The sequence below is a fragment of the Oreochromis aureus genome, linkage group 4, assembly GCF_013358895.1.
Source record: "Oreochromis aureus strain Israel breed Guangdong linkage group 4, ZZ_aureus, whole genome shotgun sequence".
Classification (NCBI taxonomy): Eukaryota; Metazoa; Chordata; class Actinopteri; order Cichliformes; family Cichlidae; genus Oreochromis; species Oreochromis aureus.
This window is the reverse complement of record NC_052945.1, coordinates 32147198-32171202: the sequence shown is the minus strand read 5'-3', so window position 1 is coordinate 32171202 and position 24005 is coordinate 32147198. Positions and strand designations below refer to the sequence as shown.

The window sequence follows — 24005 nt, the reverse complement described above, 5'->3', positions numbered from 1 at the left end:
CACTCAGCCACCAAGGCCTGTAAGCACACTCACCGTGCAAGACTCCATTGCTGAAGGAAAAGCATGCTGAAGTCATTTTAATGTTTGCTGAACAACAATTAGACGAACCTGAGAAATACTGTAAGAATAAAGTCTGGTCAGATGAGACCAACATTAAACTCTTTGGACACACACCATGCTTGGAGGTCAAAAGTCACTGCATATGACCCAAAACACACCATACCAACAGTAAAGTTTGGAGGTGGGAACGTCATAGTGTGGGGCTGTTTTTCTGCTTCACATAATTGAAGGAAGGATAAATGGAAAAATGTACAGAGACATTCTTGATAAAAATCTGCTGTCAACTAGGATGAGAAAATGAAATGAGGGTGTAGGTTTCAGCAAGACAATGATCCCAAACACACATCGGAGCAATGTGAGGAACTAGTTTCTTCATACAGGAGGATCTTTGAAGCAATCCTCACCAACAAAGGCTTGAATAGGAACTATTAAATAAATTTCAGTTACCAGCCTCAATACGTTTTCCCTGTGTCATTCCTCATTATTACACATAATTTATGGTCATCTGTGGTTTGATTTCTTTGCATGTGTGGATTGGATTGATGAGAATTTCATGTCAATACCATCTTTAGATGATAGAACAGTGAAGATGGAAGTTAGGTACAGCAGCTAAATCTGTTACAAAGCATCTTTTCATTTTATGTGTTCATATATTTTGTAGCTGGTGCCTAAAAGAACAGACAGAAACTGTCCCTCCAAAGATGTTGCTTAAAAGTCATCCTCTAGCTGTATCTGTTATCTCCTTTTTTCTGGCTTCATCACACCCTTCTGATGTTTACCCTTGGTATAAAGTCACACAAGCCTGAAGAGAAGCTTCCTCTCTGCAAACAGAACCTCCTCTGTTGTCCGAAACTGGAGAGGTTAACATTCCTCTGCCCAGGCCTCAAATAAAGGCCTAAATTCTTGCGGAAATAATCCAGATTCCTGCTGGGAGTGCAAACCTACCCTCTCTTCCCTGGCTCCCTCAAGGTGGACAATCAGTGTCTTTGTGAAGCCAAGTTGATGCCAACAGTCTGAGAGCAGAGCAGGTCCCCCCAGCACCAATAAGCCCCTCAGTTCTGCAGTGCGAGTTGAGCAGACGGGCTGACTAGCTGTGGAAACAGTGGGGTAAAAGATTGTTGTAGGGACTTGTCAAGATGGACAGAATTACTCGTAAATGGACTATCAGGGTGACACTTTCTTGGCGGATTATGGATGTGCATTTCTCTAAATGGATTTAATGGCATCGAAGAAGTCACAATGTGAAATCTGACTGAAAGGTAGGCTGCTCTCCTCATTTTTTCTGACCCCCAGTAAGTTGGACAGACTTCACAGTTAGAAGCTGCGTTATTTTACGTGGCAGCACTCAAAACCGCAAAGAGAAGCAAAGGCTTACATGATCAAGAGACACAAGTCAAGGTGCTACCTTCAAAAATGTTTCAAAATCTGGTAACATCTTTTGTCTACAGAGGAATATATTAGCAAAATATTAAACAAGAGGCAGAAATCTTTCTGTCATGTTTCTTTAATCTTGTCTCTTTCTGTTACTGTACAAGTCGTAAAAAAGGCAAAAGGTGCTTTACTTCAAGTCTCTTCTTTGTTTTGGAGGGCGGGAGAAGTGCAGGGGGTCAGTCAGGCAATTAGGCAGGATTCATTGTTCGACCACTTAACATGCTTTATTTCAGCATTCAAAATAATTAAAAACATCTCAATTTATTATACATATACAAAATAGGTACAGATCCTTGTGGTGTTTTCCCCCATGGGTGTGTCTGTCTGCCTTCTCTCACAAACTCTCACTGATGGTTCTCTTTCTGCGCATTTTATCACAGCTCGAATTTTGTTGTTGTTGAGAAACTTCAAGAAAAGAAAAACAAGAAACAGACCACAACAGATAGTTGGTGGACTAGAATCTGGATGACAGTTAAAAGTGAAGGGGGAAGTTCAAAACATTAAAAAAAAGGAGGCTTAAAGAGGCTTAAAGAGGCTGGTTGCCAACATTACCAAAGCTGGAAATAGAAGAAGTCTGTCTCATTCTGGACACCAAGAAAAAAAACTGTGGTTTTATTTTAGCACCATGAGGAGGACCCTGCTATGCCAGAGTGACCGTAGCTACACTACTACACAACAGTATAGTCATACTGAGCAGCCAGCAGACCTCTGAGAAAGAAAGAATAGCACCTTTAGGCTTTTGCCCTCTCTGCTTCTGTTAAAGTGTCTGCAAACCTCAACTACCCCCACTGGCCACCACAACTCTACTGCAGGCTTCACTTTAAAAAACACTGGGCCCTTTTTTTTAGAGCTGGAATTCCTTTCACTTCTGAGGTAGGCATAAGGATTTTTTTGTTTTTTTCCCCAAAAAAGAGGTTTAAACCCATGTTTCTCTGCTGGTGGTTTTAATGTGGCTTTTCTTTAGGAAAAAAAGGGAGACATAGAGAGGAATAAACATGAAAGAGACCACAACAACAAACAAATCACAACAGCTACAACATCAGCAGGTGAGGAAGGGATAACTCTTGAGGAGGCGTTGTCTAGGGGCAGGTGGAAAAGGGGAAGGGCAGAACAACAGAGACAAACATGGCTGTCAGTTTCACCGTTTATTCATCAACACCTGAAACGTGGTACAAAGCAATTGGGTTCTGTCTGTTGGGACTGTCCTTTCATTCCTCTCACCGCAGAGGTGTATAAAAATACAAAAGTCACCTGTGTCTGTTTCTGTAAACTCCAGAGAGGCCTGGTTTGGCCGCATGATGAGGGGAAGTCAATTTTTTTTTACACTTTACAGAGGCATATATTATTTTCTTGTTGCCAGTGAAACAAAATGTCTTCTCTACAGGATCCTTGGTGTTGGTGATGGCAAAAACAAACAAAAAAAAGTCAGAAACAAAAAAAAAAAGTAGTGGTCCCAAACGCGACGATGCAGATGCCTCTACACTGCCGCCATCTTGTTCTCGTCGAAGTGCAGGTTTTAGGCAAAGCGGACCATCGGAGCAACGGCCAAATGGAAACTTGTAGAATCAAGAACGAAGGGTCAGATTTTTCAGAAAAATGGCATCGGGAGAATGATTTGTTGGGGGCATTTTTTTTGCTTTTGCTTTAGAGAGAGATGACTGCTAGAAAAAAATTAAACACACACACGCACACAACAACAATTTCAAGTCCAGATTTCTCTTTTTACAAGAAACAGACAGGTCCAACTTCAAAGCCAAACTCTTGGTCTGGAGCACCAACGTCCATAGGAGCGATATCAATGATGGGCAGGCGAGATGTTTTCGATGTCTTGTAGTCAATGACTGTCTTGCCCCATGTACCGGTGTGTGACTGGAAGGAGAGACAACGAAAATCAGAATTAGGGTTCATATTCAGAATAGTGCTGATTAGAACCTTTAGCCTCTAACCCTTCCCAATCTCTGTTAGCTTTGAATAATTAACATATTGAGTTTAATGTCAAATGTTTCCTCACCGTGCATCCATCCTCAAGGACGCTGTAGGTGAAGCGGCTGTTGCCCTCGGCTCTGATCTCAATCTCGTTGGAGCCCTGGAGCAGGAGGGCCTTCTTGAGGTTGCCAGCGGCGGCGTCCATGTAGGCGACGCTGTTCTTGCAGTGGTAGGTAATGTTCTGGGATGCCTCAGTGGACATGAGACGCAGGAAGGTCATCTGGATGTTGACATCCTCTGGCAGAGAGCCCTCACTGCCATACTCGAACTGCACAAGACAGAGAACAGGGGATAATTACTGACTGTGATGGGCAGAGGAGTTAAAGTGTGATGGTATTGAAAAAGATTGGTTAAAAACAAAGTGAGAAGAAGTGGAGATGGGTAGAGAGGAGTAGAAGAGGAACTGAAGCAGACATTTAGGAAAGATGGGTAAGAGAATGAACTCAAGCTGTGGAAAATCACAATGGAACTGGAGATAAGAGAAATATGGAAAAAAGAAAATATAAAGAAGATTAGAAGAAAAGGTAACAGGTAGGTTCTATAAATTAGGAAGCTTACCTGGAAGCCTTCATTCATAGCCTCTCCGAACCAGACGTGCTTCTTCTCCTTGATGTTCTTGCTGATGTACCAGTTCTTCTTGGCAACCTCACGCTGAGTTGGGGATACGCAGGTCTCGCCGGTCTCCATGTTGCAGTAGACCTTGATGGCGTCCTGAGTGCAGCCCTGATCAGGGTCAATCCAGTACTCACCTGCAAAACACAAACAACTTCAAAACTCTATTCCACTAGGCCTACATCTGACTGCCCTCGGACTAGCTCTCCTGTCACTGTATTGAACTGCTCACCGCTCTTCCAGTCAGGATGGCACATCTTGAGGTCCCTGCAGGTTCTTGCTGGGTTCTTGCGGGTTCCATCAGGGCTGCGGATCTGCTCAATCTGCTGGCTCAGGCTCTTCAGGGTGCTATCAACCTCCAGATCACGGTCACGGAGAACGTTAGCGTCGTCAGCACGGTACATGCGGAAGGGATCAGGGGCCTTCTCCTGAGGCTGGACCATGAAGCCAAGGTCAAATCCACCACCAGGGGCACCAGGTGCTCCAGGAGGTCCAGGAGGTCCAGGAGGACCCTGCAGAAGGAGAAGGGTAAAGAAAAAGTGTGGGTTCGTTACTTCATCAGTAATGTGCTGCTTTTAGCAAAATGTAACCCTCAAAAACCCTAGGTTTAAAGGTACAACTTGGCACAACTGAAGTAAACAGCTGAATGTAAAGAAGGTTAGCTTGTTAGACTTACAGCAGGTCCCATCTCTCCAGAACGTCCACGAGGTCCAGGAGGTCCAGTGGGTCCAGGCAGACCGCTCACACCATCCTTACCAGGAGCACCAGCAGCTCCTGAAGGGCCCTACAAATACCAGGAAATTTCAAATGTCAGTATCTGAAAATAAACTAGGTAAAGCTGAAACTACACAACTTCTCCAAACTAAGTTAACTTACTCTAGGTCCAGCGGGTCCAGCAGCACCAGCGGGTCCAGACTCTCCAGAAGTTCCCTATGGGTGCACAAAAGAAGACAATCAGTTTAAAACTAAGTTTGCTGGTGTATGGCATTACTTTCTTTGACTGTAGTATATGCAGACTCAAGTATAAAATATCATACAGGAGGTCCGGGAGGTCCCTGCATGCCAGTGAATCCTCTGTGTCCCTTCATGCCTCTCTCTCCAGCCTCTCCTGTCTCTCCCTTGTCACCACGAAGTCCTGGAGCCCCCTGTTATAAGGAAAAATGACAGACATCATTTGGTTTAACCTTCCTCGCATGCTCTTCCATCCAGTGTAGTTTTGCAACAAATATTGCTACTTACAGCAGGGCCACGAGGTCCAGCAGGGCCAGCAGCGCCGGCAGGGCCAGCAGGTCCCTGGAAAATTGAAAATAATTTGTTTTATGTGGAGACAGGGTTGCAGTAACTTACAGCCTTTGCCTTTGTCTGGCATGACAGACCAAGCTGAAACATTACTGAAGCAGATTTGTCACTCACAGTCTCTCCACGGTCACCAGTCTTTCCAGCAGGGCCGACAGGTCCAGGGGCGCCAGGGGGTCCAGGGGCACCAGGGGCTCCGGCAGGGCCACTCTCTCCACGGTCTCCCTAAAGGACAAATAAAAAATCAGGTTATCACTAGCTTCAAACAGTGTATCTGACTACATTTGCCAGTTAAGCTTTATGTTAAAAATTCTAGTAGTGTATGATTATGTCTGAATATGCTGAACACACATATATATCCTCCAGGGTGGGATTCACAAATCATAGCAGTACTCACAGAAAGTGTGACTTCTTCCTCTGGTCGCCATTTTTAGAAGTTGTGGATGATGGCTAATAGGTTAGCTTTAGGCTAGATAAGTTGTGATGCTACATAAATTATTTAGTTGCATGTTAACATGTTAACACGCTAACTTGTAGTGCCAACATACTTGGCACTAAAGACAAAGTTCAAATGGAACAAAAAATAAGATAGCTGTGTGTTGTTGGTGAGGTCAGCTTATCTTACCTTGGGTCCAGGGGCTCCATCACGACCAGCTGCGCCCTCGTTACCAGGGGTTCCCTTAAACAGGCACAGAGCAGGTTAAGCTTAACAAAAACCTTCAGAATTGACTTCACTGAAAGTTTGCTAAAACGGTCAATTTTAAAGTCATTACAATTTATATGGCTAAATGCAAAACGAGATGTGTCAGAAATAGTGTTTATAGCAAAATACTGTCACAAAAAAAGTTCTATTAGGAATATAGCAGTCACTAGATGCAACTACATTTCCATGGGCATGTAATTGGCCCTTTAATGGGCTTCACAGTTTGTTGGGTAGGGTAACCAAAGGGATAGCCACTCCTTGGCTCTCCACTTGCTCTGGTGGGACTTTATACCTCACGTCCAGGCTCTCCAGGGGCTCCGGCCAGGCCAGGGGGTCCCATGGGTCCGGGAGGTCCACGCTCACCGCTTGGGCCACTAGGTCCTTGCTTTCCAGGCTCTCCCTATGAGTGCAATAATTGCAGTCAGTCCAGTTATATTAACCTCATTCATATTTCTAACTGACTGAGACTGGTCTGTCTTATTTTTTGCTTAGCTAAATGAGAATTAAATGTTATTGTTTTGTGTCTTTTAGAAGTAGATTTTTTTCTTGATTTAGAATGATGTCATTTGATGTTCTGGATTTATCAGATCCACGGAACATTTTGAAATTTTTGAAATTCTGGGTTTTAGAATACCAAGGGGAACTTACAACAGGTCCGGCAAGTCCAGGGAAGCCTCTCTCGCCTCTCTGTCCAGGCAGACCAACAATACCGCGCTGTCCAGCAATACCCTGAGGTCCAGGAATACCAGCACTACCCTGTGAAAGACAGAGAGAAAGTAATTAGACACTGAGACACAGGTAGCAGAAACTGTGCAGTCAGTGAAAGGATGGAAATTAAATTTAATAATATTCCTGAAAGAAGATAATCATTATCGAATCAGGCTATGGTTTATTATAAATTGTGTCACAGCATTTTAGAATGTACTGAAAGTTGATATAACTTACGGGAGCACCATCAGCACCAGGGCTACCCTTCTCTCCAGGAGGTCCTGGGGGTCCAGCAGCACCCAACTCACCAGGGCGACCAGCAGGTCCAGTCTCACCACGGTTTCCTTTGGGTCCCTCCTTGCCAGCTGGTCCAGGAGGTCCGGGAGGTCCAGCGTTACCCTGTGGGGAGGACAGGGAGATTTGAAAATAATACCAGGAAAACTAGGTTTTGCGCACTGTGTCAGAAACACCTAACAAAAACTTACAGCGGGGCCGGGAGGTCCAACTCTGCCAGCAGCACCAGGGAAGCCAGTAGCACCCTAGGGAGATAGAGGCCAATTAGCTCACTAAGGCTGCAAAAATACTGCATCAAGTCAGTAAAAAACGAAAAAACGAAAAAACAGAGATGTATCAAGTGATGGATTTGATGGTGGTTCGTGTTTGGAAAATAAATAAAATGTTTCACTACTTGCTTTCTTTTTTTAAATTTGAAAAGTAAAGTGAGAGTGACTTACAGGAGGTCCAGCAGGTCCACGGGCTCCCTTAGGGCCAGTGTTTCCAACGGGACCCTGAAACGCAACAGCATAGTGTCAAAGAAACAGTAGCACACAATATGGCCACATATATGTCTAAATAGCTATAGTTTATGAACTGGGATATGCTGGGAGTATGTGATTGTGTAAACCTGAGGTCCAGGAGCACCAGTGGGTCCAGCAGGTCCGGGAGCACCAGAATCTCCCTTAGCACCATTATCTCCAGGCTCTCCCTTAGCACCAGGCTGTCCGTCAGCACCCTATAGTGGATTGGTGGTTGTGAAGAGAAAGCCAAATAGTTTTTCAGTAACTTCTGTGTTAGAGTAAGAAAAATAGTGTGGACACTATTGTAGAATTTACTTACAGGAGGTCCAGCGAATCCAGCAGGTCCAGGTGGTCCGGCTTCACCACGCTCGCCCTAAGATGGAGGTGGACGAATCAGAATGAATTCAAAGATTCAAAGATTAACACACTTGAGAACTTTGAATTAAACATTATCTGCTGCAGACAAAGCAGTGCTTACAGGGGGTCCACGGGCTCCAGAAGGTCCAACAGGTCCTTGGGCACCAGGCTCTCCCTTGTCTCCTGGGGAGCCAGCAGGTCCAGGAAGTCCAATTGGACCAGTCAAACCACGAGGACCATCCTTACCAGGAGTTCCATCAGCACCCTTAGGTCCTTGGTCACCCTGTGTGTTTGAAGGGAAAAAAGATGTTGGTAATAAGACGAACATTCACATAGTATATCAGATCTTGCAATACTGGGGTCATTTGCTAAGTCACCGTAAAGCCCATCAGTGATTACACCGGGCATTTGCACCCCAATTGTGTTATAATGACAATAAAATGGATGGACACATAGTAGAAACACTGATCAGTACCAATCAGTGTTTGTTGGATTGCTAAAGTAAATCTCACCTAGGATAGCAGTCTAGAATGGCAGTGACAGCCAATGTACTATCCTGGCTACTCTGAATACTAAGAGTAATAGGACTACAGAAGGTGACTTACTCTGTTTCCTCTCAGTCCTGGAAGACCAGCGGCACCGCGCTCACCAGGCATTCCCTGCAGTCCAGGAGGACCCTGAGCTCCAGGAGTACCGGGGGCTCCAGCATCTCCCTGAGGAAGAGATGTACAGAATTCAGCAATTTAGTCAATATGCTCACAACTGAGAACTTCTTAATTTTTATATAAGATGTGTTCACCTTAGCACCATCATTTCCAGAGGCTCCGGGTGATCCACGGGCACCAGCAGGTCCAATTGCCCCAGGTGCACCACGCTCACCAGGGAATCCTCTATCGCCCTGAGGAGAAGAGTGGGTTGAAATGAGGTTATTGGATGGTTTGTTGAAAGCATGAGAACTAGATCTGCTAGATCAGTTTAGTTGGATGATATTCCCAAAGGGAGGTTCATATCTGAGGTGAAGCTTTCGTCCTAATTTACCTGTTTATTTATGAATGACAGTGTAAAACAGAATTTCTGATCAACACGAAGAGCTACTTTGTAAATGGCAATGCAAGGCTTTTCCTCCTGTGACCATGTTGATACTGTTATAGTACCTTTGTTTTGTTTACAGGTAATGTGAGTTGAAGCTAGTGATAGCATCTGTATAGATGCTATCACTATTAATGATACAGTAGCTTATTAGCAATCCTAATATTGAAAGTAGCTGGCTAGTTAGCAAGCTAACAGTTGTTTTCCAGGTCTAACATGGAGCATTTTGGACAACAATCTACTTCAAAGAATAAAAAAACTTACTCTAGCTCCAGCGGGTCCTGGTGCTCCAGCTTCACCGGGTACACCCTATAAGGAAAGGCAGAAATACAGAAATAAGCACTTTTATTCACTGAAAATGATGCTGTTCCACTCATAGTTCAGTTTCAATCAGTACCTGCTCTCCAGGCTTGCCAGTCTCACCAACGGCTCCCTGGGGTCCTGGAAGACCCTGGAATCCAGGAGATCCAGCAGGTCCCTGCTCTCCTCTCTCACCAGCAGGACCCTTAAGATGAGCAGAGAGGGAGGGTCAGCAATGGTGGCAGTAATCCATTGCGTAGATCTGACTTGTTCTTGCAGCTACAGATGTAGCTTTAAGTACTTTGTAGAGAGCCATCAACACAAACTTGGGTGTTAATATTGAAGTGTGGGCAGTTAGTGTTGTTTACTTACAGCAGGTCCAGGAGGTCCCTGTGCGCCAACATCACCATCCTTTCCAGGTGCACCCTGGGTAGAGAGATAGAAGGCTTTTACACACACAATCCTACCATTGATGATAGATAACAAGAAAGAAAACAGTAATTCCACAAAGAAGCAGAATATTGAGCACTCACAGCAGGTCCAGTAGGTCCCATGGTTCCTCTCTCACCGGGCTTTCCAGCCTCACCCTATAGAAAAAAAACATGGAGACCATGACCACTATTACTAAGCATGATTAAATATAATGTGTAGATGTTGTAACGCTACTCACAGCAGCACCCTTGGGTCCGGGGAATCCCATGACTCCAGGCTGGCCTCTAGCTCCACCAGGGCCAGGAGGCCCAGGGCGGCCATCTTGTCCAGGAGCTCCCTGTTAAGGAAGATTAATTAAGGTTTTTGCTATTTCTTGACATAAATGATAAGAACTAGGGTTAACTGTACTGCACACAAACTTACAGAAGGTCCTATCTTGCCATCAGGTCCAGGGTTGCCAGGGCTGCCAGTCATTCCCTACAAAGCAGAGTTCAGAGGTCAGAGGAGGGACTGGGTATAATGAATAAATGATGCTGCAGAAAACTGTTTGACAGACAGTATGCTATCCCACCTTAGCTCCGGGCAGACCAGGCTCACCAGTGCGGCCAGGCTCACCAGTGGCACCTTTAGGTCCAACAAGACCGGGGGCACCACGCTCACCAGTGGCACCCTAAGAAGGAAATGAATGGTGAAGAATGGTGGAGATTCAAAAATGAGTTAAACCAAAATTATGGAAGCCTGCAGGTGAAATTAAGGTTTATATCTGTTGTATGTATGTGTGCATTTTCCTTACTTTGGGTCCAGCAGGGCCATCAGAACCAGGGAAACCACGACCACCAGGGGCACCCTGTAAAGACAATCAAACATGTCTTGCTTAGCTCTGAACAGTAAAAAGTGTTTAAACAGAAATGTGTCCAAACTTTAGGTTTAAAATTTAATACCCTGTATTATGCATACAGTCGAATTCCATCAGAGAGATCTGGGGCTCAGGTCTCTGGCATCATTTTTAACTTAAATTAACATCCAAAAGACTCAATGCTTTTAACCAAGTGCTTGTGCTTCAGTGCCTTATGAACATAATTATAGATTTAATCATGTTTTAGAGCACTGAGAGAACACAATAAGAAGAAAATGATGGCAGATAGAATCTGCCAGCCATTGACAAATTGCTTGTTTTAACCCTGTCTATAGGATCAGAAATGAATGTTTCTATCTTTGAATTCAGAAATTTTGCAGTGCTGCCCTGGTTTTAACTTTTGAGTACTAGCACCATTCAGTATGTCCATATCTGTAATACTCTTGACCAAATGTTTTGGGAACATTTTGAACCTCACTAATTAGAGTGTTTGTTTACATCATTTTTATGAGCCCAATGGTGTTTATTATATTTTCATTCCAAGCAGAGATTAATCTGCTTTTTCAATCAAAGTAACCTTTGTAATGTTTACAGCTGCAGACAAGTAATCTCAATCATTTAGATATGACCATCAGTATAAAGATTTCAGTCTTTTGTCCTTTGTGTTGAAACACCACCTCTGCCATCAAACTTCATTTTACAGACTAGAATACGTATAAAGTGGAAATCCAGTGAGATGCATACTCTCTCTCCAGGGCCGCCACGGGCTCCTGCAGCACCAGGCTCTCCTCTGGCTCCTCTCTTGCCCTCCTCACCGGGAGGTCCAGGGGGTCCCTGAACTCCTGGAGCACCCTGTAGAAGAGCAATGTAACATTTAATGTGGCATAAGAGGCTGATCACACATAATTTTAGCGCTGTGTGCTCTGTCATGATCTATGGTGAACTCACAGCCTCTCCCTTGGCACCAGACTCTCCCTTGGATCCTGGGGCACCAGCCTCACCCTAAGGGACACAAACAAACAAGAAAACATAAAATAAAACAAACTACAAACTCAGGAGAAATTACTATTATTTGGATAAATCTAAAAGGAAAATAATTTCAGGAAACAACAAATGCCCAAAACAAATCTCATTTTTGTTTTTATCTCTATAGGTTTTCTATGTCAAAGTATTCATTTTGAACACAAAACAAACAAGTTTAAATTTTAGGTGATTTTGCTTTTTTTGGATCTAAGAGATCTTTACTTACAGTGTTACCCTTGGGTCCGGGGGCACCAGCAGCACCCTGAGGTCCTGAGGGTCCACGGGGTCCAGGGAAACCAGGAGCTCCAGCAACTCCAGCAGCACCCTGTAGGGGGCAGCACACAACAATACAGTCATTTAATGTCATGCTGTAGAATTAGTGATGACTATCTGTAGCTTTAGTAAAAATAAGTTAGTATTAAAAATAGATTCAATTTGCTTAAAGACACTCACAGGTGCTCCCTTAGCTCCGGGGGCTCCATCAGATCCAGGGTTTCCCTGAGAGGAGAAGGAAGAAAGTTTATTTATTGTCCCAGAAGTCAGAATTTTTAGAATTTCTTTTAACAATTTAAATGATAATGTAAATTGTATTATTTCGTCATGAATCGGCTACTAGTGGCCTATTTTTTGTGGCCCATTTGTTGTTTTCATCAAGGATCTTTACTACAGTCACTCATACTTACGCCAGGTCCAGCTGGGCCAGCAGGTCCGGGGTTTCCGGGCTCACCACGAGCTCCAGCAGGGCCCTCGGGTCCACGAGCACCCTGAGCTCCAGCATCACCCTGGGGAGAAAGAAAAAATTATTTAGTAATAAAAACAGCTTGGTGGTGGAAGACAATAAAAAAAAAGATAAAATTGTGGGCATAAACAGAAGATTTGGTTTAGAGTAGACACTCAACATCTAACCTCAGCCAAAAAGAACCCCACAGCTTCAGCTATGACCCAGTCCCACATTCACAGACAATTACTGTGAATTTCTATCATAAGCTTTAAAATATACTGAGAACTCTGCAAAAAAAAAGAAAAGAAAAAAAAAGTGTCCATCCATCTAATTTCTCAATAGTTACTGTTCATACTCAAACAGTAGTGGGAGCTCAGATGATCTTTATTGACCGGCATTCTACATGTCAGGTCAAAGTAGGTGTTGGCTACCTACACGCTTCAGAAAATAAATTCTTTAAAGTCGGCACAGTAAACCCACAACCGAGAGAGGAGAGGAAATAGATTATACTGCTTTTCAGAAGAAAAATGGATAGCACTGAAGATTACTGGAGCGGATTGTGTCAGGAGCAGTTTATACCTTGGCTCCAGGGCCACCGGGGAATCCAGGGGGTCCAGCGGGGCCAGTGGGACCCTGAGAAGAACAAAAACACAGATACTCAGATATACATAGTGCATCTTTTTGGGTCAGCGCTGACCAGGCTGAGATTTTAAGAACTGAAGCTTTTGGCAATGAAAGACTTACAGGAGGTCCAGCAGCACCAGCAGCGCCATCGTTACCACGAGCTCCCTGCAGGTCAAAGACAAACGTGATTGGTTGATCGGTTTCTCAATTCACTTTTTAATTGATTGCACTAGTTGCGACTATGTAATGTATGGACTCACAGCAGCTCCAGTAGCACCAGCACGGCCTCTCTCACCAGGCAGACCACGAGGTCCCTGAGATAGACAAAGACAGTGTCAGTTAGCCAAAATCAGTTGTGGAAGAGAAGAAATCTAAGGTGGCAATTATGTAGCACAGACAGGGTGCTTGTTTTACTCACCATAGCACCAGGGGTTCCATTCTCACCAGGGGTGCCAGCCTCTCCCTAAATGTACAGAAATACACGGGCCGGCGAGGTGATTAGAATCATTTGTCAAAATTAATTAAACTCTAGAAACTTTATCAAACTTTTAGAAATTATGCTCGGCAATGCAGAATTTAGCCAATCAAGCTGCTATAACTAAAAAGTAGCCAGTGTGACTGCTAATGTAACTTGCTAGTGTTTAAATGGTTGATACTACTGCTTGTTGTAGCATTATTGTAGCCACAGCTTTTACTGTCCACATTGATACTCAAACTGTTAATACTAGTAGTATTTAGCTTTAGGTTAAAATATGTTGTATATGACCAACTTGTTGGTGGAGTGGTAGGTGAAGAAAATACACTGGTTATAATGGAGGAAATGCTGAAACTGTTTTAGACATTTTTAATGATTTTTCTGCATCTACAGGTTAATTTTTTCAGTGTGTCTTTAAACACTAAAAGGTACTCATTTGAGAACCATATTGATAGTTCTGCCAGAGATGTCTTCCTGTTAAAAGGGAGCTGTGATATGGTGCTGTCTAAAATTACAATTAAATGCAATTGATTTTATTGTACTTCAAATTCTGGCACTAGTGCTCCTACCACCAGCACCATTATGAGTTAGATATCAGTGCCACTATTACAACTACTTTTTCAATTACTACTGTCATTTATAGCACTGCTACGATTACAGCTACTCACCACTGCACTATAACTGAAGTAGCCCACCTGTGGGTGACTTTTTTCTACACTTATGTGGTGAGAATGAGTCTTATAACAAAGGGGGGGCAGTCACCTTGGGTCCAGCGGGGCCAGTGTCTCCCTTGGCACCATCCAGGCCACTGAATCCCTACACAGAATAAGAGACATGCAAAGATGAAGTTTCCAGCCACGAGTTTCAACATTTTTTATTTTGAGTTGAATATGAGTTGAATGGGGTGGCACAAGTTCTGACTCACTCTATGTCCCTTGATGCCAGGCAGACCTGGGGTTCCTGGGAAACCACGAGCTCCCTGGGAAAAAAAACAAAAAAACATGAGGTGACAAAAGTTATTATCTCAGCTCTGTTTTTGTTTTACATATCGGTGGTAAGAATCAGCAACGTACCTGAGGGCCAGGAGGTCCACGCTCACCGGGGCGACCTGGTTTGCCAGACTCACCCTGAGAGCAAGAGAGTTGGGGAGATGGGGATGAAATGATCGCTCAAGACATTCCTCAGTCTAAACTGATTGATATATATATATATGTAGGTAGATGAACTGATATGATATCAATCCAGTGCACTTACATCCTCGCCGTTCTTTCCAGGGGGGCCGGCAGGTCCACGGGGACCCATGGGACCCTGAAGTGAAAATCAAACATAAGGTGAGAATGCTAACATCACAGCAAAGTGCAACTTGCATTTGTTTCCCTGTCCTGAATACTCACAGGAGATCCGGGCTCTCCAGCCTCACCAGGGGGGCCAGTGAATCCCTGAGGTCCCTATAGTTGGTAACAAACAGAAACACCATCACTACACCAAATATGTTTATGCTATTCACTTTTTTAACACACTGTAAGGAGCAGTTTGTTAATTTGTATAGTTTTTTCAAAATTTATTTCAAAAAGATAAAAGATGTTTTTGCTGCCTAACAGTAATCAATATCAATACTACTGCCTAATGGTAATCAATCAGAAAAAAACACTGTCTTTGCGTTATTTGCAGTAGAAAAAGGAAGGACTGGATTCATGCCAGCTAGCATGCCAGGTTTCAGTTTTTAACCTAAGCATAAAAAAGCCATCATGTACTCACGCTAGATCCAGGAGGTCCAGGAGGTCCACGGGGTCCCATTGGGCCCTATCAATCCAACAGAGAAAAGCTTAGATACTGCGCATGGAAATATTTTGAATATAGTGTATTTAAATACATATGTAACCTACCATGGGTCCAGGCACAGGCATGGCAGGAGATTTCTCATCGTAGCCACCGGACATCTGAGGGGAGAAGTTCTGGAAAAAAATAAACACAGACATGTTAATCTCACAAAAATACCAAAATGATTGTTTTTATGATGAAAAAATATTAAATTTCATCTGTGTTGTGACATGACATAGGCTGCATGTTAGCTCTGAGTAAAGCAAAACATTTCAAATCTCAACACTAAATGTACTTTTTCCAGTTGAATAGAATCACTGATTCTGGATCATCTGAGGCATAGTCCAAATTAAATATCTAAATCATTGCATAGTTGTGTCACGTTCCATCAAGTATAGCTGTCTGTTGTTTCGTTTACCATGCACTTCCCCATTGCATAATTTTTTCATATTTCCAAATAAAAGCAAACACAATAACAAAACTGCAGCAGCAGATTAGACGATATGGAATCTCAATGCTAATGCCACTCATAACCATCCAATTCTAAAATGAGCAGTGCTATCAAGTCATTGACCTTTGACCTCAACAGTAGTATTAAAGGTGTCTCTGGAGGATACATACTGTATAATGTAGATAGGGAACATTTTGTCTGAAGTCAAACATATGTTAATGCTGACTGTCAAGTCTCTAATTGTCCAGCTTAACCTGGACCATTAGCATAGAAGTATGTCACTGATAATGTATACACAGGGAAGACTGTAGGAGTTTGCTGAACTGTGGTTACATGGAGTAAATGCTGAAGTATGTTAATAGATGCTAATGTCCTGAATCATGGAAAATTTGACTTTGATATTTAGCCATATCTAAAACAGCATCATGCTAACCAATGGTAAAGTTATACATGTTATCCATGCTATAGTTATTACTTTAGCATATACATATATAGTTGAAGTTATTGGCAAACTGAAACATAGAATATTTAATTAGAAGTTGATTCTACAAAAGTATGGACTCATGTTTAAGCAAGATACAGAAATGCAAATTAGCTTTTGAATGTTAACTAAGTATCTCATTAAAGAATATGACATTGTGGCAGTGTGTTCTTTTAACATTTTAGCACAGAGGCAAATGGTAAAATGAATTAGCAAATAATAAATTATATTTTGTTACTATTTAAAATATTTTCAATCAATATTTTTTGTATATTAGCAGTCATGTCAACAACAGGCTGGACAGAGGCATGAAGATATGCAGTGCTAGCCTAGCATGTGGGACCATGATCCTGTAGCAGAATTCAGTCTTTGGAGATGTCAGATAAGATTTCTAAATCAGACCTGGAGTCAGTGGGTATATTAGAATGTAAATAAACCTCTAAAATTAAAAATGGTAGCTTAGCAAACTCTGACTCTCTAAAGTTTCTCCACTTCCAGAATATTGTCTGCTTTCCTTTCAAAAGGAAATGAGGCATCGTTCTATCCTTAGTAATGACTTCTTGACCTTCTGATCACAGACACTGTGCCAAACTCCATCACATCACATTTGGGCTTCAGCTTTGACAGTTGACTTTTTCCGCTCTAGCTGCAGCACGATTAACATGCTGTCAATCATTTGCATACATTAAACGACATAGTTACGTTACTAACTGACCGGCCACCGTTGACCTTTAATGAGTGAAATACAGAATAACTAAAATTCAACAACTTACTCCACCAAGGCCAGGGGGTCCAGGTGGGCCAGGAGGTCCAGGCAGTCCGGGCTGGCCAGGCATACCATCTCTACCAGGGGGACCAGGAGGACCCTGTAGATAGAGGAAAACAGGGTCATACTCAAGAAGGTCGCTTGGATTAAAAGTTCTGATGTCCACAGTCCAATACTCTAAGAGAGAAACCTGATTTGTTAAACCATCAGTCATGTGCATTTCCTATGGTCTGACCTTATCATTGAAGACATGTGTTTGGTTAATATTTGATTCCATGTTTGTGTCTTCAAAGGCTTTTAAATCATTAAAGGTGCAGTTTACTTTGAGGCTGAGCACGAGACCAACCAGGAACAGTCTAGTCATTTGATATCAGGACACATGTAAGAGTGCCATTGACTTAGAAAACTATCTGTTTGTCATCATCATGCTCGGTAGCCAAAATAGCACCACGAAATACATCAGAATCATTATTACACTATTAAATGCACTATTAAAAACAACACAGCTGATCCACAGAGCCTCTTTTACAGTCTCAGATTCAACTTGTAAAGTGACCAATGAAGGTTCAATCAAATCAAATCCAAATAAATAATCAGAAGTCATAATTTCCTCCTAAGATTGCACCAAATTAAATGGAAGTAGCTCCACTGTTGAAAATCATGGATAAAGAAGTTGTTTTTTTCATTGATAAAAACCAAACATTATACTTATATAGGTAAAAATATTTATCCATGACAATGTTTGGTTTGATTTTGAAATGTAAGCCAAGTCACGGTGCTCTGCAGGTTTTAACCTGACCTCATCATGTTTTGTGTGAGGTAAAAAAAAAGACTTAAACTATCAAAATTGGATGTAACAAAGGACAACCAGTGCCCTACAGTGACATTTAAAAACACAAATCAAAAACTACAGTTTACAGAAACTTTACATGTAAGATTCTGTTTTCTCCCACCTCACTACATGAAGATGGGTAAATGGTTTTAGATTAAGTATGATGTGTTATTGAAAGCTAAAAGCAGTTTGCAGTTTCACTGCATTTCAAAGTCATCTAAGTCACATTTCCACATCTGCCGGATTTAAAACACATGGAGCTACATTCCGCTACTCTATCAGTGTAACTGATCTGCTCCAGCAAAAACACAGGAATTAGAGTGACAGATCTCGAGCTCACCACACAATCAAAAGTTACTCCACAAGTAAAACAAGGAAAGAAGAGGGTGTGAACCTACCCTGTCTCCCTTGGGTCCACGAGCTCCCACGGTTCCCTGTAGTGAAAAGAAGAAAACAGTGTGTCCAATGTGTATCTGATCTCATGGGAGTTGTACAAACTATTTACAAGTGTCAGTGAAAAATGTATATTTACCTCAGTCTGAGGCTCCTGGAAGCCTGCAGAGAGCAAACAGGTTTGGCATTAACAGATGAAAGCACCCAGAAAAGCTCATAATAATGCTCTAAGTGTTCAAACAGAGCCTAAAAAATAAGTTTTCAAAATCAGTGTCTCACTGACACCAGTAACTCCTGGCATGTCATTGAGGACAGATGATGGATTCATGTCATGGGGGCAGTTTAAATGTGAACATGTGATGTGCAAAAACTGTTTTGTGTATCTGTGCTTTGTCCAGAAAGAGATGAAGTTATTATACCGTCATCGGGGCAGATGGGGCAGCACTCGTCGTGGGGGATGATGGGGTTGGGGCAGTCCGTTGTATCCTCGCAGATGACCTCATCGCACATCACTGTGCCACTGTCGCACACACAGATCTGACATGGCTCCGGCTTCCACACATCCCGGTCTGCAAACACCTGGCCGTCCAGAGTGCAGCTTTTGCCCGTGCCTGAGGGGGGCGACACAGAGCGAGAGGGACGGTAAGAGACAGGTGAGCTACCTGAACGCACATGCAGACTCACACGCACCCACAGAAGTATCTACACTGGTGGGAGTCCAGGTAAAGTTTAAAACTAGGGCAGGAAACTAAAGTGCTTTAATTATGAAGCTAAAAATAAATTGTGAAAAACCCTGAATATGTGGATCATTTTCTCAAATTAAAAAATTTGATTTGTTCTCAAATTTATTCAGACTGATTAACTGAGATGAGAGTTTTGAATTACAGTGAAAGAATAGCTTCAATAAAACACTTTTTGAAGAAAAATGTTAGTAAAAGACAGATTGCTAAACTGGTGTAAAATCTACATCTGAAACACAGGAAATAATGACAGCAGCAACATAAATACACAAAGCTTAGCGGTGATAAAGACGTGGACAGGAACTGGGGGGCTTTGGAATCAGACCGGAACAGGTCAGAGGTGACAGAGAGGGCACCAGCGTGCCGTGTCTGATTAACCCCGCAGTAAAATGGGATTTAATCTCCCTGAACATCAACTCAAAGTCATATTTTCCACCCTGACACTGTGGCGGCTGCATTTGATTCTCAGTGAAACTCAAACTGGGACTCTGCTCAGAGTGCTTTTAAATCTTCCAGCGTGCCAAAGTGCTGAGCTCAGAGGGGAAAAGCAGAAGCGGCTGGAGACTGCAGACTGTAGGCTTGGCAGTGACTGCTGGAAACACTCCACATGTGGATGCAATTAGAGAAGAAAAAAAAAGAGTGGAAAGAAAGGGGGGGGGGGATGGCACGGGGACGTGGCGGCCAGATGTGTCTGGCAGTGCTGAGAGCGGCCTCTGGGTGGCGTTGTGAGATAGCTCAGAGGGCCAGAAAACATCTGCTTTTTATGCACAGCTGAGTCCTTTCCAAAAGAAGAGGAACATCTGGAAAAACTGAGTTTCGCCTCCTGGGCTCTTGTTTCCATAGCTGAGCTGCTTTTCCTTTGTCTTCTCAGAGGAGAATACTGGTTGTTCTAAGCACCAACAGAGGCATCTGCTTCCCTCTGATCTCTCTTTCTGTGCAAAATGATCTCCTCAAAAGTCCACCTGAGCTTTTGTGGGCTCTAAAGCTGAAAGCTGGCTCAGGCTGTGGAGGTCAAATACTCAGACAAGACTACGCCTGCTCCTCTCCTCCTTCGCTCCCTGTTTTCTTCCTACTCTCCCTCTCACTCACCTGTCCAACTCAGCACTTGGCCTCAGGCTGCAAATTCCCTGTCACATCAATCAGGCCTGTGAGAGGCTTCGCCTTCTGGCTCATATCTCGTGGAAACCATTTTTTGAATGGCTACAGGTGACGCAGTTAGGGGTGTCAAACTGACAAAATGCCACAGGGTTAGGGTTAGGCATTTGAATGCTCCAATTTTGGGGTAAAGGGAGGTTCAAACCTATGCAGCTGGATAACCCTCCCCTGGAGGAGAGAATGGAAAACTTGCAGCAACACGCTCTGCATGCATGGTGGGGAGGTGGGGGTTGGAGAGACTTAGACAAACACAAGGAGAGGGAGAGACAGGGGCCTTCTTGAGATGCCCAATGCATTACACACACCCTGCATTATCTGTCTATCTGTCTGGAAACAATAGAGCACAACAAAGCAAACTTAATTCTACTTCAAACTTTTCCTTTCTCCTTTTCTCTAAGACCTCAGAAGCCGTCCAGCCACGCAGAGAAAATCCACTTTCCAAACCCAGTAAAGAAAAAAATGCAATAAAATAAAAGGGGAAAAAAGTCTGAGAAGCTCCAGTAAACAGTGATGAAACTTACGGTCGTCCTCGCCCTGCGCTCTGACCAGGAGCACTGCTGCGCTGAGCAGCAGCGCCAGCCGCAAATCCACAAAGCTGAACATGTCTAGATGCCACTAGACATGTAGACTCTTTGAGGCAAGAGAGGAAAAAAAGTTGGGGATGTTTCTTTCTGCTACACTCCACTCATACACGGGTGTTTGGGGCAGGATCCACTCGTCTGTTCACAATCCTCCTGACCCCAGCAGAAAACTCCCTACTGCCTACAATGACTTTCCACAAGGGTTTTTATATGGGAGCCTCAAGAACTGGGAGGTACCGGAGACTGGACCGACTGTAGGGGCGCACCCTCATTACCCCGCTGCTGCTTCTGCTCACGTTTAGGGAAGACAAGAATGGACGCCTCCTTCAAAGAAAAAAAAAAAAAGAACAGCGAGAAAGAAGAAGGGAAAAACAGAAGGTCCCTCCTTCTATGCCTCCACACCAGAAGGGTTATAGTTTGGATCAGAGAAGGAAGGAGCAGGAGGGGAGGGGGGCTGAGCAGGAGGAAACCTGATCCATAGGAGTATCGGACGGTTGGAGGAGGATCTCCTGCAACAGGCACGGGTTTAATCCAGAATTTATTCCTGGTTGTGGTCCACTTCCTGATTCACTTTGATTTGAGTTAAAGCTAAGACTGTTTAGATTCAGTTTTCTGGGTTTTTTCACAATCTGATGTCTTAGAATCTGTCAGTTTTAGTCCAGTTTTATATCTTGTAGTTCTGGTTTGAGTCGGGGTTTTGGTAGTAGATTTGAACCAGTTGTTTTAGCTTAACAGAGTGTTTTTTTAGTTTTATCTGTTTGAGTGTTAACATGTCCTGAACATGGCTGCAGCCTCACAGATGCTTGCCTCAGGCTGTATGTGCATCTTGTGCTTTAGTTTCTAAATTCTGTTGTGATCAGCGTGCAGGTTTCATGTCAGGTTTGGAAAATCTCATTAACATTTTTCAAAGAACTTTATAATAACATGCTCCATGTTTAGAACTATTTCAATTCAGTTCAGTTTGATTCTATTAGATTCAATTTCAGTTTATACAGCGCCAAATCACAACAACAGTGGCCTCAATATGCTTTATGCTCTACAGTAACATAGAAAACACCAACAATCAGACAACCTCCTATGAGCAAGCACTTGGTGACAGAGGAATGAAAATCTCTTTTAACAGGTGGAAACCTCCAGCAGAATCAGAGCGGGCCAGACATCTGCTGAGACCAGTTGGGGGTGAGGGGGAGGAAGACATTCACACTGGAACATAGATCATCATATTGACAAAGTCCACCTAATGACTTATTTTAATACACTATGCATGTGTGTAAAAAGAGAAATCTGCCTTCTACAAGTCCACAAACTATACTGCAGAACTAAAATGCTGGACTGTCCCAGTAAAGCTCACTTGTGACAGTCGATGGATCACAATCAATAAATAACCAAAAGAATCTGCTGAAAGTCGATGGCAGAAGTGATTTGTTTTCTGTTATAGGATTCTAAGTGACACAAGAAAAGTTAGCATTTGTAGAACAGAACTGTTTCATTGTTTTTTTCACCTGATTCAGGTCTGATGGAAATACATTCAGAACATTACCGAGCATAGTGGCTAATTTGTTAAAACTGTTGCCTCCTGGATTCACACTCAGGTAGGTAGACCTGTTCTATATGGGGTTTGCATGTTTGGTTTCTCCTAACTTTGAAATACATGCTTACGTCAGTAAGCCCAGGAAACTTTAGTAAAGAGATTGTTAATCTCAAACACTTCACATGTCAACCTGTTTATTTCACACTTTTTGTTGGTCTTTTTCCTTATCAAATTCACAGAATATATGTAAAAGACAGAGGTAGCTTCTGGGTTTGTAAAGGGAATTAACAGTGGAAATGTCCTAAACATGCATTATTTCTAATAGCCAGCAGAGGGTGACTCTTCTGACTTAAAAAAAAGAAATTTGACTATATAAAAGCTCAGACCCTTGTAAACAGTTTCCTTTGGAGTTTTTAATTCTGATAGCTATTGTTAAATCTCGCTGAGTACAACAAAATGTTTGTTTTGTAAATTACGACTCCGATTATAGTAAAAAAGGACAATAAAGGTAGATGAGCTTAAGGGTGGACAAAAATCATAAATTGCTAGCTAAGATTGTGCAAGTTCCATTGTTTTCTCATAACTCACAAACAAATCAATTAGAGAATCACAGATTCCACTGTTGTATGTTAATGGTAGCTTATGAGGCCCAAAGCAGAGATAAAGAATGGGCTGCAGAGGTTTGTTCAGTATACTTCTCTATAACTCGACACACTCTGATTTTCCATTTTCAAAAGCAGATTCTGTAGGCTGATCAATCAGTCCAATGATTACTTCTTTTGTGTCAAAAAACATGAAACAATGGGACATTGTTTAGTCATTATAAGGATAGCCTAAACTTTGTGTATGCGCCGACTGCATGAACTATTAGAGCCTCTTTTACACTTGTTCAAGCAAGACAGAAAATCATTTACTTCGGGGTAGGTTCTTTTGAAAACCTGCTTTCACAAGATTGATTGTACAGTTTTTTTTTCACCTTACAATTCTGGTGGGTCCTTAATTACCACAGTGGAAACAGAAACGCTGCACAACACTTTTGTAAACAAATGCATTATATATTTTTGCTGTAATTGTGAGTGTCCTTATTCTTCCTCAGCATGTACGGATAGACTAGACCACCCTTCAGTTCTGGAAGAACTGGAGCCTCGGTACATAAACATGGTACCACATGTACCGTGTGTAATAATTGTGAAATTATGTGATAATAATAATCTTGTGTAACAGTTACGCTTAGAAATGTGTTAAATCAGATCTCCATAGTCAATGTTAAAAAACAAAGCAAAACAAAAAACAAGCAAAAAAACTCCACAGGTTTTGAGAAAAACAAATACGTAATAAATAATTTTGTGATATTTGGGACTTGATAAGAACAGATGCTTAAAGAGACAATTTACCTGCAAACTTGAAAAAAGAAACAACAAAAAAAACATCAAAAAACAACCATTCTAATTATGTCTGAAAGTGCTGGAAAGACTACTAAGATCTACTAGAATCATCATACTGTGTATTTGATATTTTAACTCGTGTTCTATAAGGATGGAACAATTGAATGACAGATTAAATAATAAATGAGTGTAGAAGATGACTGTAAAAAAAAATAGCTTATGACTGAACCAGATGTTAGCATTTTTGGAGTGAGCAGCTGCAGTGGGCTAAAACTGCCTCTGTTTTGAAATACCTGCACAATTGTGGGGTTCGCACAGATTATGATTGTTATCGGCTCTAAATAATAAGAGCCCTTTTTTTTGCTGTTGAATTCCCCCCCCAGTCCAAATACAGGTTTA

At 42.5% G+C, this 24005-nt stretch overlaps 1 protein-coding gene across 1 annotated transcript; it reads right to left on the bottom strand.

The window, feature by feature from the left end:
* Nucleotides 1-1692: 1692 nt before the first annotated feature.
* col1a1a (collagen, type I, alpha 1a) lies at nucleotides 1693-20883 on the bottom strand. Its single transcript, XM_031741873.2, has 49 exons — nucleotides 20631-20883; nucleotides 18634-18825; nucleotides 18354-18376; nucleotides 18220-18255; nucleotides 16997-17089; nucleotides 15357-15425; nucleotides 15229-15273; nucleotides 14865-14918; nucleotides 14725-14778; nucleotides 14544-14597; nucleotides 14396-14449; nucleotides 14233-14286; nucleotides 13414-13458; nucleotides 13256-13309; nucleotides 13116-13160; nucleotides 12951-13004; nucleotides 12334-12432; nucleotides 12104-12148; nucleotides 11877-11975; nucleotides 11576-11629; nucleotides 11372-11479; nucleotides 10565-10618; nucleotides 10343-10441; nucleotides 10195-10248; nucleotides 10010-10108; nucleotides 9873-9926; nucleotides 9712-9765; nucleotides 9437-9544; nucleotides 9304-9348; nucleotides 8750-8848; nucleotides 8556-8663; nucleotides 8072-8233; nucleotides 7913-7966; nucleotides 7701-7808; nucleotides 7531-7584; nucleotides 7282-7335; nucleotides 7034-7195; nucleotides 6737-6844; nucleotides 6381-6488; nucleotides 6011-6064; nucleotides 5503-5610; nucleotides 5329-5382; nucleotides 5127-5234; nucleotides 4966-5019; nucleotides 4766-4873; nucleotides 4322-4601; nucleotides 4036-4226; nucleotides 3503-3745; nucleotides 1693-3360 (listed from the first exon to the last, which is right to left on the bottom strand). Exons 1-49 carry the CDS (start codon nucleotides 20710-20712, stop codon nucleotides 3214-3216), a joined length of 4344 nt encoding a protein of 1447 aa, XP_031597733.2. The 5' UTR covers nucleotides 20713-20883; the 3' UTR covers nucleotides 1693-3213.
* Nucleotides 20884-24005: the final 3122 nt, after the last annotated feature.